Source organism: Barbus barbus (genome assembly GCF_936440315.1).
Source record: "Barbus barbus genome assembly, chromosome: 41".
Lineage (NCBI taxonomy): Eukaryota > Metazoa > Chordata > Actinopteri > Cypriniformes > Cyprinidae > Barbus > Barbus barbus.
In genome coordinates this window covers 22,039,140-22,060,482 of record NC_136719.1, presented here as the reverse complement: position 1 = coordinate 22,060,482, position 21,343 = coordinate 22,039,140, and the positions used below count along the sequence as shown (strand labels likewise).

At 38.6% G+C, this 21,343-nt stretch overlaps 1 protein-coding gene across 3 annotated transcripts in view; it reads right to left on the bottom strand.

Annotated features, from left to right (window-relative positions):
- LOC306860646 (pleckstrin homology domain-containing family G member 5-like) overlaps window positions 1-21,343 on the bottom strand; it is a gene marked incomplete at its 3' end in the record, with an annotated part of 81,813 nt that overhangs the window by 1,640 nt on the left and 58,830 nt on the right. For 2 of the 3 annotated variants that reach the window (XM_079402451.1, XM_079402453.1), the window contains 12 exons: window positions 15,714-15,917; window positions 13,548-13,712; window positions 13,267-13,362; window positions 12,924-13,124; window positions 9,398-9,508; window positions 9,103-9,252; window positions 8,872-9,009; window positions 8,563-8,682; window positions 8,096-8,228; window positions 7,896-8,011; window positions 7,621-7,769; window positions 6,166-7,107 (listed from right to left, as the gene is read on the bottom strand). In XM_079402451.1, coding sequence (XP_079258577.1) covers window positions 6,166-7,107; window positions 7,621-7,769; window positions 7,896-8,011; window positions 8,096-8,228; window positions 8,563-8,682; window positions 8,872-9,009; window positions 9,103-9,252; window positions 9,398-9,508; window positions 12,924-13,124; window positions 13,267-13,362; window positions 13,548-13,712; window positions 15,714-15,917 — 2,525 coding nt within the window. Of the gene's footprint in view, window positions 1-6,161; window positions 7,108-7,620; window positions 7,770-7,895; window positions 8,012-8,095; window positions 8,229-8,562; window positions 8,683-8,871; window positions 9,010-9,102; window positions 9,253-9,397; window positions 9,509-12,923; window positions 13,125-13,266; window positions 13,363-13,547; window positions 13,713-15,713; window positions 15,918-21,343 lie in introns of those variants that run through there. The other variant, XM_079402452.1, reaches the window with a different exon arrangement.

Sequence of the window (21,343 nt, the reverse complement as noted above, 5' to 3'; positions counted from 1 at the left end):
CGTACTGTGTATAATTATGTATATATAAATACACACATACATGCACATATTTTTTTGTTAACGACTGTTTATTGAATTTTATTCTGTGGAACAGTAGTACAAAACAAAAAGCAGCTGTACAAATTTAGAACCCACCCCAACCCATCTCACCCTCTTGTAGACTTAAAAAATATATATATATATTAAATAATATTAATAGATAAACAAACAACAAAATTATTTACACAAAGATTTTAGAAAAGACGACAACATTAAAAGCTGAATGCCATGAATTAACAGTTTTCACGTCAGATCCATGTATACGAGAAGTAGAGAGTTCCATCGAGATAATGTCCAACAAACACACAGTCCAGGTTCGTCTGAAGTCCCAAAAGTCATTCATGAAAAAATGGTGCGGAATCAAACATATCTCAGTACCCAACAAATATGATAGGTCCAGTGAGAGCTGAGTCCAAAAAGGTGAGAGAGAGGGACACTCCCAAAACAACGTGCCTAAAACTCCTTGGGAACAGAGATTACACTTAGGAGATGATGACAGATTCATATAAAAACGTTTCATTGGAGTCAAGTAAATCCTATGCAGCAATTTCCAATGAATCATTTAGTGATTAGGGTTTTTAGAAGACAATTTAAACGTACCCCATACCTGATCGGAAAATATAACATGCACATTAAGATCCTTAGCCCAAACAGTAGTAAGAGATAAAAGGTTTGTATGAATGCTCAAGAAGAAAGAGATAGATGACTGAAGCAGAGGAGGGAGATTCCTCAGAAGGAAGGATTAGTTTGCGCACAGTTTGGGTGAACAGGCAGTTGAGAGTTCCAAGGCACCCCCATATTTTCATAAGCTGAACTCAACGATCTAAGTCTTTTTCTATGTACACAAAAGGCCTATTTCTCTGAAATATTGTTCACAAATCTGTCTAAATCTGTGTTAGTGAGCACTTATCCTTTGCCGAGATAATCCAAGATTATTGCACAGGTGTGCCTTAGGCTGGCCACAATAAAAGGCCACTCTAAAATGTGCAGTTTTATCACACAGCACAATGCCACAGATGTCGCAAATTTTGAGGGAGCGTGCAATTAGAATGCTGACTGCAGGAATGTCCACCAGAGCTGTTGCCTGTGAATTGAATGTTCATTTCTCTACCATAAGCCGTCTCCAAAGGTGTTTCAGAGACTTTGGCAGTATATACAACCGGCCTCACAACCGTAGACCACGTGTAACCACACCAGCCCAGGACCTCCACATCCAGCATCTTCACCTCCAAGATCGTCTGAGACAGCCACCCGGACATCTGCTGCAACAATCGGTTTGCATAACCAAAGAATTTCTGCACAAACTGTCAGAAACCATCTCAGGGAAGCTCATCTGCATGCTTGTCGTCCTCATCGGGGTCTCGACCTGTCTGCAGTTCGTCGTCGTAATCGACTTGAGTGGGCAAATGCTCACATTCGATGGCGTCTGGCACTTTGGAGAGGTGTTCTCTTCACAGATGAATCCCGGTTTTCACTGTACAGGGCAGATGGCAGACAGCGTGTATGGCGTTGTGTGGGTGAGTGGTTTGCTGATGTCAACGTTGTGGATCGAGTGGCCCATGGTGGCGGTGGGGTTATGGTATGGGCAGGCGTATGTTATGGACAACGAACACAGGTGCATTTTATTGATGACATTTTGAATACACAGAGATACCGTGATGAGATCCTGAGGCCCATTGTTGTGCCATTCATCCACGACCATCGCCTCATCTTGCAGCATGATAATTAGATTAGATTAGATTAGATTCAACTTTATTGTCATTTATGCAGAGTACAAGTACAGAGCTAATGAAATGCAGTTAGCATCTAACCAGAAGTGCAAGAATATAGTGTTTTATATACATATAAGTGCAGAGTAAGTGAAGATATGATTTACAGAATATACAGTGGAATTGCTATATACAGTATTGAGCAGAGTATATACAGAATATAAAATAGGAATGCAGTGTAGGGATTGTATGTACAGGGATAATGCACAGCCCCATGTTGCAAGGATCTGTACACAATTCCTGGAAGCTGAAAAAATCCCAGTTCTTGCATGGCCAGTATATTCACCGGACATGTCACCAATTGAGCATGTTTGGGATGCTCTGGATCAGCGTATACGACAGCGTGTTTCAATTCCTGCCAATTTCCAGCAACTTCGCACAGCCAATGAAGAGGAGTGGACCAACATTTCACAGGCCACAATCAACAACCTGATCAACTCTATGCGAAGGAGATGTGTTGCACTGCGTGAGGCAAATGGTGGTCACACCAGATACTAATTGGTTTTCGGACCCCCCCAATACAGTAAAACCGCACATTTTAGAGTGGCCTTTTATTGTGGCCAGCCTAAGGCACACCTGTGCAATAATCATGCTGTCTAATCAGCATCTTGATATGCCACACCTGTGAGGTGGATGGATTATCTCGGCAAAGGAGAAGTGCTCACTAACACAGATTTAGACAGATTTGTTAACATTTCTTCAGAGAAGTAGACCTTTTGTGTACATAGAAAAAGTCTTATATCTTTCAGTTCAGCTCATGAAAAATGGGGGCAAAAACAAAGGTGTTGCGTTTATAATTTTGTTCAGTGTACATAAGCTTATATTCAGTTTTAAGATTCTGGAAGGATTTTAAACCACTATCATCATAGATATCTCCTAGAGTGTTTACTTTACTATGAGTCCATTGTGGACAATGAAATGGAGTACTGCCTGACGAAAGGTTATTATTGTGGAAAATAGGCGAATGCCTATGCCATTTTGTAGCTAGTTGTGAACATCTTTCAACATCCCTCCAACGTGGAGAGGAGGTGGGTTACAATGGGACCAAACCGAGATTTATACTGCCTAATTTATACTGTGGAACTCCCGAAAAAACAAGATGCATCAATTTATACGGATAAACAATAGATTCCTCAGTTGCTCTCAAAGATACAGAAGCGTCAGGATCAAACCAAACTGCTAAAGGGCAGAGGGAAAAAGCATACAGTCTAAAATTAGGGAAAGAAAGACCTCCATGTAATCTACATCGTTGTAAGGTAGTCAGTTTAATACGAGGACGTTTCCCATCCCATATATACCGTGAAACACATGCATCTAGTTTGTTCCAGTAGCCAACCGGTGGAGCGAGAGGAATCATGGAAGAAAAGAAATTGATAAGTGGGAGAACATTCATTTTAATCACCGATATACGGGCCTGAAAAGAAGTAGGAAGACGAGACCAATTTACCAAATCTGAGGATACTTTGGCTGGAATACATTATAGTTTTTTGAGACGATTACCTGCAGGGAAGGAAAAACATCTATCCCCAAGTACTTAAAGTTTTGAACCAATTGAATACATATAGAAAGGGACATGGAATCAATTTTAGAATTGAGGGGAAGTAATCATGACTTACTCCAATTAATTTTAAACCCGGAGAGATCCAAAATGGTCAAATAAATTCAGCACGAGGAATAGAATGCGACGGCTTCTCCAAAAACAATAAGATATCATCAGCAAACAAAGAAATATGATGAGTATTCCGTATATATTTATGGGAGAAATAGTTTCAGATTGTCGGACCGCTTGAGCTAAGGGTTCCAAGGATAGGGCAAATAACAGAGGAGAAAGTGGGCAACCATGACGAGTACCTCGATGTATAAAGAATGGGTTAGAGCGAACAGCTCCTGTGAGAACAGTGGCTGCTGGATTGGCATACAGAACTTTTATCATATTTATGACACTCGATCCTAGACCCAGATGCTGTAGAAACGCCCATAAATAGTTCCATTCTAGCTAGTCAAAAGCTTTCATCGCATCTAGAGATAACACTGCGCAAGGAGAGGACAAACTATTCTTTGAATTAATAATATGATATAGCCTGCGTAAGTTATCCGAAGCTGAGCGAGATTTAATGAATCCCGTTTGGTCGTGATGAACTAGCCAATTCATAAATTTCTCTAGATGAAGAGATAGTAGTTTAGCATTTAATTTAACATCAGTCCCCATCAAAGAAAGTGTCCGGTAACTAGAATAGGAAGTCGGATCTTCATCTTTTTTTTAACGACAGAAATAACAGCTATATTAATGGATGGGTGAAATGAGCCTTGAGTAACTGAAAACATTTATCATATCTAACATGAGGGGGCCTAAATCCGACCAAAAAGTAGTATACAATTCGATTGGAATGCCATCTATGCCTGGGGATCTCCCCTTGTTCATAGATCGAGTTGCTGACTCCAGCTCCTGAAGAGAGATCGGTTCAGCCAGGTATTCCCAATCTGAATCTGATAGCCTAGGTAAATCAAGGTTGGACAGAAAAGATGGAAAAGAGTCAGGGTCACCATCAGCGGAAGTAGTATAGAGGTTAGAGTAAAAAGAGTGAAAGGCGATAGTAATGTCTTTTGGGTCTGTCATAATGAGCCCAGATTGGGATTTCACAGCTGAAATATTAGCAAACTTTTCATTGTTGCGTAATCTTAGGGCTAAAAGGTGGCTTGGTCTACTCCCTTGAAAATAGTAATTCTGCCTGGATCTTTGAATCAGGAATTCTGCCCTGGATCTCAGCAATGAATTGAGTTCGGATCATGATTTTACTGAGTGTATTGTCTGAGAAACAACTCTGATTATCTCTAGTCAGATTCTGGACCTGTGATTCCAGTTCAACTATGTTTTTGTGTCTGTTTTTCTGAAGGAAAGAGGCATATGAAATTGAGTTATTCCTTATAAATCCTTTAACTGTATTCCAAAGTGTTTGAGGAAAATCTCCTGCTTCTTCTGAGGCATGTAGCATTTTAGGTTCACCTTGATTGAGAATGACCTTCAGCTTTGCAGGATAAAGGAGAAAATACTGGATGCCAGCGTCTCTCATCTCCTGAATTGGTGCAAATGCACTTCTTTTTGCGGTGACCGGAGAAAAATCTGGAAAGACAGACAACGTTGCTCCGTCGGAAGTTTTCACCGGGGCATGAAGTCTGGCGGCCCGCAGAATGAGCTCCCTGTCCGTGTACCGCAGCAGTTTAAAGATGAAAATATGTGGTTTAGCGCGATCTGAGGAGAGCCTTGTGTACAAGGGATGCGCTTGCTGCACTTCAATCTCTTTGCCTGCCAGAGACAGGAGCCACGTCGGTAGCGATCTTTTCAAAAAGTCCATATGGTCGTCCTTTTCTGAATCTTCAGGCAATCCAACCAGACGCAGACAACTCCTGCTGTTTACGACTGCATGCCATCAGGTAAAGCACCAACAATGAATACAACTTCAGCACAAAGAGGCCAAACGTACGGAGCTCTACTCGAGTGCGACTAGGTTCATGAGCACGTCACGTGACTGCCACATACATGTACATATTAATTAGTTTTTATTTATATATATAATATAAATTACATAAATGTGATTAATTAAATAAAAATGTGTGTATTTATACATAATCATATAAAGTATGTAAACAAACATATTTTGAATGCGATTCATTGCGATTAATCATTTTGCAGGCCTATAATAAATTAATTCCAAAGCCTCTTATATAAGTAATTAAGTGATAAAAACAAATAAATAAAAGTATCCTGGCACCAAAATATCAATTTATCTATCTATTGCATTTTTTATAACTATTTTTCTTTTTTACTATATAAATTTACAATATAATATTAATAACTACCATCTTATATGGTGTAATGTTTTTCGAATAATAACAGTTTAAATATATTATAACATACATATATATATACACATACATATACACATATATATACACATATATACATATACACATACATATATATATATATATACAAAAATAATGGTTGATTAATTGCCAATTACATAAGATAAAAATATACAGATGCATTTCATTAAATTAAAAAAATAAAATGACAACTATTTAAATAAAATTTGTTATAATTTTATTTAAAATAAAGAATATAAAAAAATTATTTAATTTACTTAATTTTTTTTTAAACAAGAAATATATATTAAATTGTTTTACTCCTTTTGTCTCCCTATATCTTAGTTACTGTACACAATAAAAAAAACAACAACCAAAACATCACAAATAGCTTAAGAAATAAATTGTTCTGCATATGATTTTTAATTTCTGCAAAATTTCTGTAAAAGCACAAGATGGAAAATACACATGCAATCACAAACATGACACTTACGAGGCGGTGAGCGTTGAGTTGAGCACCAGTGCGGTGCGTATCCTGTAGAGTTGGGCCAGTGTGAGTTGTTTGTGCTGCTGGGGTCTCTTACAGCGGCCCATTCCCTCCAGGCCACTAGGGGGCGAGAGCTCCCCATCTGACGCACTGCAGGGAATCTGGTTGCTACCAGCCTCATGTGCAATTTTGGCTCGTCTCAATGTATCCAAAAGCATCCCCGAGGGCAAGCTGCATGTGAGACTGTGGCTTTCGGCCGTCTCTGCATCCGTCGGGAGACCCTCGTCCGATTCAGCAGCGTTGAGCTCCGTCAGGCTCCTGCTGAGCGGTGCTTCTAAATATTTAACCCTCTGTTCCCATGTGTGCCGACTTCCTGTGCGCTCCGTGGCTGCCCTGGCCACACCGTGATTACTTTTTTCATGGTGAACTGTGGACAGCAGGTTGTCCTCGGAGCGGGATTTGATGGCGAGTCTCTCTAAAAACGGCAGGCGACACTGGACGGGCGGCCGGCGCCTGGGCTTTAGAGAAAGTGCCACTGAGTTCTGAGATCCGAATGAGCTTTTGTCTTCCTCATCGTCTTCCTCTTCTGCATTTTCTTGCTCTTCATCTTCTCCCTCGTTGCCCGTCGTCTCCTTGTCGTCCTCAGAGTCGTCTTCCTCTACCGGGGCCACTCGACTCTGGGTTTCCACCATGGACTCTGGTGAGAGGGTCCCATAAGCACTGTCCATGGACATGGAACGGCACTGTGGGTCCAGGTCTGAGCCCTCCTGACTGTCCAGATGGGGCTCAAAGTCGCGCTGTGGGACGCCAGAGTCAAGGTGTTGGGACAGACCGGCATCCTGGTCTGAATGCCCACCTAGGTCAGACTGAAGAGTAGAAGGATCCAAAGATGATCCAGACTCATCCATATCCATCACTGACAGGGTTTCTGTGGAGCCATCTGATTGGCTGAGACAGAGAAACAATAATGTGAATTTATCATAAAACTAAATGCCCAGCAGGTCAACTGATTTTTAATCCAATTTTTTTGTAAAAAAAAAAAAAAAATGCATTAATTAGAAAAAAGAAACTAGAAAACAAAGGTAGTTATTATAACATAATATAATGCATGTATTAATTAGACAGGAACACAGAAAAAGGAAAAAATGGTAAATTATATAATATCATAATTTTGTAGATTTTTTTTTTATTAATTGCAATTTATAATTAATTAATTTTTATTCGTTTTCTTAATTTTATTTAAATACAACTTTTCATTTCTATTTTATAACACTATCAGTTAGTCAACTTTGATATTCACTTTGTTTAATTAGGTTGTTCCAAAGCAGGTTTACAGAATTAATTTAAATTTATAATATAAGACCATAAATATATGATGATTAAATTAGACCATATAATATGGCAGTTATTCATCTTTTATAGTAATCTTTATTAATTAAATTAAAATAATAAATAAAATACCTGTTGCTCTGATCTTTGTGTCTAAATTGAGGTGAACTAGCTGTGGAGTTACAGCTGTCCTCATCTTCCTCTTGATCTTCCTGAAGTCTTTTCTTCAGACAAGCCTTCTGTCTGCGAGCTTCCTCTGACCGCAACCGCTGCAGCTGATTCTAAAATGCATTTACAAGTTAGCTAAATCTGCAAACTTCTCTACCGAGAGAACACTTCAAATGATTTATAATATCAGAAATGTCAAAGAGATCATTATTGGTAATAATGGACCAGTATGATTTTACCTGGATTTTGCAAATTGCATCAGTCCAACTTTTCCCCTGGGTGGCGCTGTTGGCCTGGAAAGAGTAGGCAGCCACAGCGCTCTTGTACTCATTGAGGTAGATGAGAACAAACGAGCCTAAGACAGGAAAAGTAAAGAACTGCTTGGTTAACCTCCTTTGTCATATTAAATGTATAACATGGTTAAATGTTTCCTCCTCACCTGTGTCTTTGAGCTCTCTGCACACCACATTATGCAGGAGGAGAGGCTGTCGGATCACTTTCACCTTCTCTAAACGCTTCACTGGTTTAGTGATCAGCAGCAGATCAGTGAAAAGGAAGCAGTAAACATCCATCTACACAAGAAAAAACAGATACATGTAAAACATGATAAACTACAATACTCACACGCAGCATTAAAGCTTTGAGGATTCTTAAAAGGGATATTTCCTGTCATTTACTTGCCCTCACATCATTTAAAACCTCGTTTCTTCTGCTGAACACAAAAGAAGATATTTTGAAGAATGTTGTACCAACATTCTTCAAAATATCTTCTTTTGTCTACCACTGAAGAAAACTTGGAATTTCATTTCTGTGTGGACTACCCCTTTAAGGACAGTGGCTACCATTAATGATTTTAAAACAACTACATTGCTAATATTTCCAAATGCATCTGAAATCTGAACTAACCCTGCTGTCTTTGCCCTCTTTCATGCGGAACGCCCCCTCCAGGTGCAGTTGCCTGGTCGCTTCTGGTGAAGTGTCAATCATCGGTGCTGTCAGGTCAATTCGGTTGAACTCCTTTAGAGCCTGTAGACATACATCAAGAAGAAATGAGGGAACACTGAAGAGGTAAACAACACATAAATGAACTGCCTGCCACATAAATCATAGCCTGCTTAAACCAAATCCGAAGAAGAAATTACAACGAAACAATACATTTCTATGAAGTACATAATACTGTACTGCAGTGATGTGTCTTTTCTTTTCTATTCTTACCCTCTCCACCTCCTCACTAGCTCCCTCCACAGCCTCGTAAGACTCCACTCGAGCAGAAATGGCAGCCAGTTGCTCCTTCTCCTGCTTCTGACGCATCTGAGAGTCTACACGGTTAATGAAGCTCTCCACACACGCCACCTGAAAACATATACAAGCATTTAGCACATTTGATGAACACACTGAAAAATGATAACCGGGCCTCTGTGAGTTATAGCCTGCGAAGTGTCTAACCATGTTGTTGAGCGCATCTTTGGAGGTCTGGTCATCAGTTTTCTTCAGGATGGTCTTCAGGAGCAGAGGGTACTTGGTTAGTCTCTGGTGCGGTTTGGCTAGCATGTCCGCTAGCTTCAGACGGTTACACTGTTTATTCGTTTCTGCCCACTGTTATGATAAAAGATTCAATGAGTACAAACTAAATTTAAATCAAAAGGGAGAAAAAAAAAAGCGCTTTTTTACACTTTATTTTGCTGTTTTGTTCGGTTTTACTACTTTTACTATATTATCTGTTTAGTAGCAAGCTCCTCACCGTGATGTAGATCTTGAAGAGTTCGTTGTCTCTCAGCAGCGAACGCATGTATTCCATACAGCTCTCCTCCTCCATACAGTACTGCATATACGGCTGGAACCTGGATGCAAACTATCCATACAAACAAGACACTTTTAACCTCTCGACCAGAAGATAAACCGGTTTACAACCAGCCTGTATCTATTCCACTTATCTAAATGTCTCGTGTCTATCCAAAGTGTTTGAAAAATTTCAGCAGATGTTTTTGTGACATAATGCGTTGTAATGTATGTAAAACTACGGTTTTGAAGATGTTTAACAGATGTTTGTACACAAATAAATATACAGTCATGGCCAAAAATATCAGCACCCTTGCAATTCTGCCAGAAAATGCAACCCTTCTCTCAGAAAATTGTTGCAGTTGCAAATGTTTTGGTATTCACATATTTATTTATGCATGCATTGGAACAACACAAAAAAACAGAAGAGAACTCAAATCTGATACAATTCCACGCAGAACCCAAAAAATGCACTGGACAAAATTATTGGCACCCTTAACTTAATATTTGGTAGCACCCCCTTTGGAAAAAATAACTGAAATCAATAACTTCCTGTAACTATGAATGAGTTTCTTACACCTCTCTACTGGAATTTTGGACCACTCTTCTTTTGCAAACTGCTCCAGGTCATTCAGACTTGAAGGATGCCTTCTCCCAACTGCTGTTTTGAGATCTCTCCACAGGTGTTCTATGGGATTCAGATCTGGACTCATTGCTGGCCATTTCAGAACTCTCCTGCGCTTTGTTTGTAACCATTTCTGAGTGCTTTTTGAAGTGTGTTTCGGGTCATTGTCCTGTTGCAAGACCCATGACCTCTGGTGGAGACGCAGTTTTCTGACACTGGCGCTGCGCGTTGTGCCCCAAAACTCTTTGGTAATCATCAGATTTCATGATACCGTTCACACAGTCAAGGCATCCAGTGCCAGAAGCAGCAAAGCAACCCCAAAACATATTTGAACCTCCACCATGTTTGACTGTGTTCTTTTCTTTGAAGGCCTCTTTTCTTTTTCTGTAAACAGTGCCATGATGTCCTTTACCAAAAAGCTGTACTTTTGTCTCATCTGTCCACAGTATACGTTCTCCCAGAAGGATTGTGGTTGTCACATAAGTTTTGGCAAACTCCAGTCTTGCTTTTTTATGCCTTTGTGTCAGCAGTGGTGTCCTCCTGGGTCTTTATCCACCATTCGAACAATCCTTTGTTGTAATTTTTCATTAATTTTGCTCTTCTGTCCACATCCAGGGAGGTTAGATACAGTGCCATGGGCTGTAAACCTCTTGAGGATATTGCGCACAGTGGACACAGGAACATTAAGATCCCTGAAGATGGACTTGTAGCCTTGAGATTGTCCATGTTTTTCCACAATTTTTTCTCTCAAATCCACAGACAACTCTTTACACTTCTATCTTTTCTCCATGCTCAGTATGACACACAACACAAAGGTTGAGTCAACTTTTCTCCATTTTAACTGGTTGCAAGTGTGATTACTATATTGCCCACACCTGTTAGTTGCCACAGGTGTGTCTAAATACAAATTACATGAGCATCACATGCTTGAAAAGCAATTAGGGCCGTGCGATTTGGGGAAAATATCTAATTGTGATTTTTTTGACAGATATTGCAATTGTAATTTGATTTGCGATTTTAAATTTGTAAAGTCAAGATTCAGCTCAATATTGTCAATAATGTACAGGACAGTATGAGTATCGTTACCCTGCTGAAAAAAAAACAAAAAAAAAACAAAAAAAACAATAGAAACCATCACAGAAATTCTTATAATTTCCATAAAAACCAATACAAAATTCCTTTTTGTTTTAGGCATTATTCCAATAGAAATTACTGTTGTTCTATTGATTGCCATCTGCTAGATTACATCAAAGACTATATAACGAGACTTTGATTAAATCCCACCAATAGAATGCATTAAATACCAGTAGACACCATTATAGTTTACATTAAAACCAATACAATTCCCATATAACCCTTAAATCCATTACATTTTCTATTGTGTTTTGGGAGGGGTTCTGTCTGCAGGGAAGATTATAATGGTATTACTACTATTACAGAATTACTGAATTTCACAGGAAAGATTTGTTTATTTTTTTATAAATAAAGAACTGTATTTGTTTAGTCAATTATTAAAGTATTACATGTTACACGGGCTAATTCATACATTTTTAAGTATTTGGGATTTTAAGAACAAGTGGGAAATGTGCTGAATGTTTAATTTCATCCAAGTAGTTATTTACATTCGTTTCAAACGCGGAGCCAGGCGCGAGTGGACACAGGTTGTGTGCGTGCGTCAGGCCTCGTCCATATTGCCAGATGCGCTCGTGAGAGACTTGCAGAGCAGAATGGGGCAGGAGACCGTGAGTATGAAAGAGCAATACGAGGCAGGCTGCGTGTGTGCAACTCGTCCATGAGACGTGGGAGAAGCACAGCGTGGGGCTGCACGATTAGCAAATCGCAACGTCTCAAATCGCGATTGCGATTAATCGCACAGCCCTAAAAGCAATTATGTCTTACAATTTTGACAAGGTGCCATTACCAATAATTTTGTCCAGTCCATTTTTGAGTTTTGTGAGAAATTTTAATCAAGTTTGACTTGTCTTCTCTGTTTTTTTGTTGTTGCAGTGCAAACAAAAACAATAAGGACGTGAATACCAAAACATTTGCAATTGGAACAATTTTCTGAGAGAAGTGTTGCATTTTCTGACAGAATTGCAAGGGTGCCGATATTTTTGGTCATGACTATATATATATAATATTTTTTTTTTTTTAAGACATGCATATTTGTATATATATATATAAATATGTATGTTGTCTTGTTTTTTACAAGTATCTGAACATTCTTAAATATAAATACAATTGAGAAACAAAAAAAACAAAAACAAGCATTTTTCATTTTTCAGACCCCATTGGCAGATGTTTCTTGGAAGATCTCTTTTTAAGCGTAAAGTCACTTAATTTTTATATATTTTTCAGCAAAATTAACCAGTTGGGTTATTTGCCAAATTAAATGACTTTATGCTTAAAAAATAAAAGAAAAAAATGTCTACCAATAGGTTAAAAAATAAACGTGCTTTATTTAAAAGTTTTTTTTCTTACCCCACTGCTTTTTTTCTTGTTTTAAGCATGAAGTCACTTCATTTTGATACATCTCTTTCAGAACACAAGACTTATGTCATTTTGCTTCTCAAGTAATTGAAAAATATTTCTGAAAAATATATCCAAATTAAGTGACTTTATGCTTAAAAAGAAAGAATAAACATCTGCCAGTGAGTTAAGAAAAATAAACTTGATTTCCCTTAATGTAAGTTTCTTTTAAGCATAAAGTATCTTCATACATTTTTCAGAAAGAAAGACTCTGTATCTTAATGTATCTTGATTTAATATGTTTAGATATTTGTAATGAACGACAAGACAAAAATACAGAGGAAGAACAATTTATGCAGTGCATAGTCTGCTGATTTACTCATGTGCAACTCACCGTACTGAACCCCTGCTCCAGGTCCGCGGGGTCAATCAAGCTATGTGTGCTTCGCGCTTTCTCCAGCACCGGAAACATGACTTGAACCCACAGCGTGGAGTGCAGATGTACAATGTTGTGGATGTTGCTGAAGAGCCGCGCGGGCTCCACTTCGAGCAGGAGACTGTTGTCCTGAAGATTCAGCAGGCCACTTAGGAACAGCTGCACAAACAACACAATCAGCATCCAGTTTCATTGGGGACAATTATTTAGAAACAGCAACTTCAATTTAATAAGTCTTTGAATCTTCTGAAACAGACAAATGTACTGACAAACAGAAATTGAAATGGCTGAAGCAACTTACATCAGTGATGACCCCGAGTTTCTTGATGTATGTAGCCTCAGTCTGGATCAGTTCCCATATCGCCTCTTGCTGTTGAAACTGACGTCGACTTAGACTCTGAAAAAAAGCAGAAAATACACAGATAAATATCCTTCATCAGTGATTCAGGGGTGCAAAATACAATTGGTTAATGGGCCAACTGAGGGTAATTGGTTATGTGTACATGTGTTTGCTCCAATGATCAATAGATGGAAATGGTTGCATATCGTCCCATGATAGAAGATCAGTCAGTGTGTCGGTACCTCGGGGTCCACCAGCAGTTCCCTCCAGCTATCCTCAAGCGTCAGGTTCGGCTCTTCCTCTTCCCAGGAATCCTGGTGGAAGGCGAGCTGAGGAGAAACCTTGGGCAGACCGAACTGTGTGTACGCCTGCAGCTTAGTGTGAAGCAGCTCCACGCGGTCCACCTCCTAACACACAGACATAAAGCAAATAGAGAAAATTTATCTCCTCTAGGATCCACATTGACTTTAAAATGAGATAAAATAAATAAATAAAATAATATAAAGTCCATCTTTAAAACATTACCCCTTTCCATTTAAAATAAATTGTACTTTATTAACATGAACTTTACATTGCAATACATAAAATCATTTCTGTGGTAATAATGGTAGTGTACCAAATAATTACCGAATTCATAATATTAGAAGGTATTTTAAAGAGCACCAATTTATTACAACAGTACATATCCAAAAATAATAGTATCACCATGGTAAATCTTCCCAAAATGCCATTATAGTTTGTTTTGTTGATCACAGAACCCTTTCACAGTATATCAACAAAACAACTATAAAGAGTCCCTAACATTAACAAAGTTTGCAATTGAGCAAACTCGTAGCACAATTCACATCAGCAGACCACCAAAAACTGGCAGACAACTGAGGCGCTGCCTGTCTGTTCTAACAAAACACCCCCGATAGGGTTTATGGCACCTTACAAACACCCCTTTCACTGAACACCACCTTCTCTTTAACCTCACAATTAAAGCCCATCCATTCATGTCAGTGCCGCTCTCTGACGCCCCATGTGCCACTGGGGCTATTGTCCTGTAATAGGATGGCTGGTGTACTTATGACAACGAGTATTTAGCATTGAGTGCTTCCAAACAATAGAGGCCAGACACAGATGGACTACAGGCTGCTTGTAGTGGCCGCTGGAGATGGTGGTTTGGCCCTGGTTAACCCTTCTTTTGTGAAAAGAGTCCCAGTGGGACACAAGAACACCCCGTCTGTCTTGTTTGGGGGTTTCATGGCTGACTGTGAAAGGGATGGAAGTGTGAAATGACAGGTGAGCGACAGCTACCGTCTCTATTATCCCATGCATCTGGTGTAAATACAGGCTGAAACATTCCGAGGGGGGAGTTGTTGTTTTTTTTTTCTCAGGCTCATGGGATTTTGTTTGTTGTATTGTTTTAGTCATCTATTTAAGGAATAATTCACCCAAAAATGAACAATTGCTCAAAATTTCCTCACCCTCAGGCCATCCAGATGTAGTTGAGTTTGTTTCTTCATTGGAACAGATTTAGAGAAATTTTGCATTACATCACTTGCTCACCAGTAGATCCTCTGCAGTGAATGGGTGCAGTCAGAATGAAAGTCCAAACAGCTGATAAAAACACCACAATAATCCACACCACTCCAGTCCGTCAATTAACATCTTGTGAAATGAAAAGCTACATGATTGTAAGGCATTTTAACTTTAAATCATCACTTCTGGCCAAAATGTGTGTCAGTAATTCATAATAACACTTACTCCAGAACAAAATCCCACCTTCTGTTGTCCTCTAACAATGAAATCCACCAACATATTTGTTTAGAGCTACTTTTGGTTATAAATGGTGCTTGATCTGTGCATATTTCTCTCCTGATTGAGACAAAAACACTTTTCACTTGAGAAAGCGATACTATGGACAGAGGACTTGTATTTCAGTTGAAAGCCACAATTTGAAGTTTTTGTTAAAAGCAAGCAGCTGTTCACGTCACAGGACGTTAACTGATAGACTGGAGTTGTGTGTGTAGTTTCTTGTGGATCATTGTGCTTTTTGAACTCTCATTCCGACGGCACCCGTTCACTGCAGAAGATCCAGTGGTGTGCAAATGATGTAATGCTAAATGTCTCCAAATCTGTTCTGATGAAGAAACAAACTCATCTACATCTTGGATGGTGGCTGAGTACATTTTCATAAACCCTAACATACAATTCCAAGTTTATTTGAAACTAGATTATGGCGCAAGCTACTATAAACATAGATATTTCATCAGCCTCTAGTTTGAGTTGCAGTTTCTTTGGCTCAACTTTACATGAGATCTTTTAACTGCAAAGTCAAACCATGGAAAATTGCACCATCACATCCTGCTTTTCATGAACTTCTTGAGGTTTTCAAGATGAGTGAGATTTTCCAGAAATCTCACCTTTCCAGATCCGGCGCCGAAGAACACGCTGATTCGACTGGTGGCGCGGTTCTTCCAGTTGTCCGGTCCGGCGGCCACACCGGGCAGCGAACCTCCTGGAGGCACGCTTGGTATAGACCCGCCTAGCATGGCCAGAGTGTCCGGGGATGGGATGTTGGCATCGCCCAGAAACTCCGTCATGTTCTTCCGCCGACGGGCCTGACCCTGTGAGGAGGAAGAGATGGAAGATTGTAAGACCTTATGTGGGAATGACAAAATGTTTACAAAAGCAGAAAGATAGAGGTTTGTGAGAAGGATATCAACCAGTATGTCAAGGACAACAGACCGAGAGATAGGAGAGAGACCGTTATCAGTAACACTACCCTACAGAATGATGGGGTGTGAGAGAGGTAAACAAGAGATTTAGAAAAAGATTGAGAGAGACAGGTGGGGTGGAAGTAAATAAAGTAATTGTACCAGCATTCTCCTAAAGTTAACATTTCAAAAGTTTTAGGTTTAATTTTTTTTTAATTATATATGAATAACTAAAACTATTAACTGAACTAATTACCTAAACGTATTAAAAAAATTATATTTTCTGATTAGATTTTTCAACTATTTCAGCTTTATCATATAAATACATAAATATATTTATTTAAATAAATGTATAACTAAATAAATTCATAAAGATGTTTCATGTTACAAAGTATTTTAACTTTTTAAGCTTGAATTACAATTTAAATATAAATATTAATAAATTATCTAGTTATATAAACACATGTACAGATATAAAGATAGATGAGGTTTTGCTTTGGTCTTAAATCAGACAATTATTTATGAATATTACCATTATCATTCAAAATGACATATCGCCCAACCCTAGCTTGACATGTAAAAATAAGGGCTCCCGCAAAGAGATGAGATGACATTAACAGAAACAGTAATGCATTATGATTCATACAGATTTTTCCAAACAAGATCCTGCTGAATGTTACAATTTCCCCTTTACATCATACCAAAGTCAAGGAGGTCAGTAATCCTGCTCAGAAAGATCAAGACTGATTGTTTCATAAACAATTGTTCTGCTAGAGAGCATTGCAACATCTTTTTACTTAGACACTCTTACGAGCTGCAGCAAGTTGAACAAACAAACAGCTGTTTAGTATCTAAGGAAGTAGTAATCTCGCCGAGCGGGAGGCAAACGGGCTTGTTGACCCTTCGCCAGGGTGCAGGGAATTCCACTGCCCTGAGTGCCGTTACCCACTAACAACTCCTTCAAATTCCAGAGACTGCTACGACATTTTTGGGGAATACACAAAAAAAAACAGGAAAGGTCTGAAGACAAAACAATGGAATTCCCTAAACAAACACGGGTGAAACTGATACCTGCCACATTAACAGAAGTATTTGATTTGAACACTTCAGAGACTTGTGCAGGTGTTACAATTAAATGCACTTCTAAATCAAGTACATTTTACTATATATAAAGACTTTTCAAAATGTTTTTGAAAGAAGTCTCATATGCGTACAAGTGCTGCATTTATTTGGTCAAAAGTACATTAAAACAGGAATATTGTGAAAAATAATTTTTAATTTAAAATAAATGCTTTCTATTTTAATATATTTTAAAATATAATTTATTTCTGTGCTGCAAAGCTGCATTTTCAGCATCATTACTCCAGTCGTCAGTGTCACATGATATTTCAGAATTAATTCTGATATGCTGGTTTACTCAAGGAATAATTATTATTGATGTTGAAAAAAGTTGTGCCGTTTAATATTTTTGAAAAGTGTTTTTTTCCCCCAGGATTCTTTGATGAACAAAGTCAAAATTTATTTGAAACCGAAATATTTAACATTATAAATATATTCACTGTCACTTTTGATCAAATGAACGTGGAAAAAAACTATTAAATCTTATCAATATAATTTTAATAAAAACTTGCTATTGCTTAATTGAATTATGGCTAACATGTTTACATGATTACCTTTCAAACCATTGCTGAGCTTTACAAACAACTAAATTCACTACCAAGCTATGTACTGTAACAGTTCTATATGGGCTATTTAGAATTCTATTAAGATTGGTTTAAAATCTTTTCTCTGTTGGCAGGGCAAATAATGAACATCCCTGCAATAGAAGAAATAAAAGAATGGCGGATTGACCAGTATGCCCCCCTTGCTAAATTTAGAACAGAGGCAGAGAGACAGGCAGACGATGAGCTTTGATGAGGGGATTTTTGCAGAATCTGGGGTGAAAGGATGAGGACACAGATGTCAGGAAATGTCCCCACTTTGAGGAGGATGGACAGCGGACGTCTGACTGCTGGTTATAACCACACTACCAGCACTAGGGATGAAAATTCAAGACAGAAATGGACTATTGGCACAACATTAGAAGTTACTGCCATAACACAAATAAAACACATTCATGCGTACCGTCCATTTTTATGTCCATGATTTTATCATGGGTTTTTATTATATTATGCACAACCAACAAAGAAAGTACTGTATAAACATCAATGAGTACCACAAATGCCACATCAAAAGGAATCCTTCTGTTGAAAGCTATACATCTATAATTTACATGGATCGGTAAATCAATATTTAGCTTTCTTCCACCACTTAATTCCACTTACAAACAACATTCTTGATAAACTTTACAGAGCAAACTCATGGAATGACATCCACTTTCGGATCAGCTGTAACCGGCAACTCTCATTCTCTGCGGACAGACTGAATGACCAACAAATTTATGAAGCGGAACAGGGTTCCTAGAGTGTCTGATCTACTCACCATGGAAGCGAGTGGCATGTCAAATGAGAGGTAGACCATGGTAATCTCTCAGCCGGGTTCACAGAGCCTGACCCATGCTAGAGCCAGCTGCTACGATCACTCAAAACCTCCTCTCTTCAAACGCTCACAAAAACACCAATAGATATACAAGCGCAGTAGACCCTGAAACTCCTGGATGGGTGTTAAGAGAGTTTTTGAAAAAATGCAAAAATAACAAATCACTATTTGTAACTCAGCGCCCCTTAATTTCCTTCTAAAAATATGAGGTGCATCAGGGCTCCCTACGAGGTCATTTCTAGTTTCCCAATGCTTCTCAACCTGCAATAAGAGGTAAAGCTGTCCAACTGAGCCTGTCTGCCTGCATTACTGAATAGGACAGCCCAAACGTCATGGCAACTAGGAGGATCCTGTCCCATTGTGCGTGACAGGAAAAAGAGGTGTGGCTGCTTAAAGGCAGAGGGTCACATGTGAAGAGGGAGGGGAGAAGAAGACAGCTTGCAGGGTCCCAGGAACACATCCTGGTGCCTCAAAAAAAACAACCTTTGGTTTGGCAACATATTTTTTCCTTTAGAAGTTTTCTAAAAATAAGTTTACTTTGGTCCTTGTGTATAGAAAGAAACAATTACACATTTAAGAAAAGTACATTTAAGACTATAACAATAAGCTTAAAACCATATTTTACATTACAAAACCATTACTGCGAGTATATTCATTTAATCCATTTAATGATTTACTCTATCTTCATAAGAGAGATGTTCTGATAATCCTCTGGATTTACGATACAATGAAAGTGACAGCAGCATGGCCTTCCTGTGCCTTGAATGATTTCCAAGCATCCCATTCTTCTTTACTGTAACAGGGAAATGACCTCTGCAATATGAAACTTTGGGGAATCCCAGACTATAGTATGTGCTGCAACAAGTATTGAATTTCTGCATCGTTATTATGTATCCAAACAAGCCATGGCCTACTTAATGACGTGTAAGATCTGGCTTTACATCAAATAAACAGGTTCATCATCTTTAATGGAATGACTGAGTGAGTGGATGATACTCCTTAATAGAGCTGCTTAAAAAAATGAGTCCCAGCCCTGGACCTGCAGGTTTAGCACATAATAATAACTCATTAGAGGGCATGTATGCATGACCTGATGTATACTGAAGAGCTGATAAAATGTAAAAACTGGAACTTGAATGCAATGTAAGTCGCTTTGGGTAAAAGCGTCTGCTAAATGCATAAATGTAAATGTACTGAAATTATACATAATAATAGATGTAATATATAATTACTCTATGATAAAAGATATAATGTTCTATAAATCCTTAGTCAACATGAACTGCTCACAATCCATTTACTTTAGTAATGTAATGTCTAGAGTGATATTCGGAGAGGCAAAATGTAGGACGGAACTGGTCTTTATTGAATCGAAGACCAGAAAAAAGGCAATAAATTAATTTTATTAAAATGTTGACTAAAGAAATCTGCAATAATTGAATTACACAATATGTTCCTTATGATTTTAGGGAATATTTAAAAAAAGGAAAAGACAAACTACAAATTAATTCCTTGAAAATGTCAACTACATATAAAAAAATAAAAATCAAATCAAATTCCCTCAGTGGATGCACAGATGTTTACCCTCTAAGTGCTATGAATGAACTTTAATAACTCCTAAATCATGTTCAACGTTTATCAGTCAGGGTTTAAGTTGACACTGGTTGAGTTTACCAGCACTCAGATCAATTCCTCTTCAACCTAGTTAAAATATTACTGCTTACCACAACATATTCCTGGTTGTGGTAAGCAGTCTCACTTTCCTAAATGAGACCCTGATTTGTGAACTGATGCATGTAACTTCCTTTTATACTTAAAGCTTCTCTAGATAACATAGTTCAGCTGAAAAACATAAACCAGTGTGAAGATAAGACCAGCTTTTGATCAAGCTTTGAATAATGATGAAACAAACAAAGGAAAGTGGGAGAACAGTTTAAGTGACCAACACTTAAGCCACAAAAACATGTTAGACAAACACCATTCTGCCAGGTCACATTTCATCTCCTAACTTTACCTTGAGTGTCAACACAGGACTAGTCTCAGGGCCAACAACACCCACAATGTCACCCACTTCAATTAGTCAAAGCAGAGACAGAACAAAGAGCCATTGAAGCTTAAGGACAGACGATTAATCAGTGATCAAAACCACGATACGACCTTATCATCTGACGAGATAACCATGTCTGTCTAGCACAGGGGCCTAAACTTGTGTCATCAGTTAGCGGAATGATGCTAACAGCTTTCCATTACGTGCACATTCAGCTTCCATTAAAGATACGTAGCATCTTCCCACTCAATACAAACATTTACTCAATGAGAAATACAGTGGTGTGCAATCAAAATGATCCTACAGAGAAGTTTAATAATTGGTGAAGTATTCACTGAAATATGAATGCTCAAAATGTGGCTACATGCATTATAAGTAACTCTTGCTTTACCTGACACTTTGTTGGTGATGGACTTTTGAGAGACGCTTCACCAGACAGACTTTCAGGATCCATGTGGAGGAGATCCCAACTGTGCCATGAGGACAGACGTCCAAATCGTACCATGATCCAGCCTGGATGCTGTCTCTGACCTCGCTCAAACTCACGTCCTACTCTAAACTTCAGCGGTCAACATTCAGTGAAGAGGCAACAAATGAAGAGACAAGCTAGAAATCCCCACGTGCTCAAAGTCTGGATGACAGGGAGTAGTTTTTAAGCTTTTGCTTTGTGACTTCATCAATCTACTCCTCCCAAAAGTCTCCTCCAAAGTCAGTTTTCACATCACCGCAAACAACAATCACACACTAGATGCTG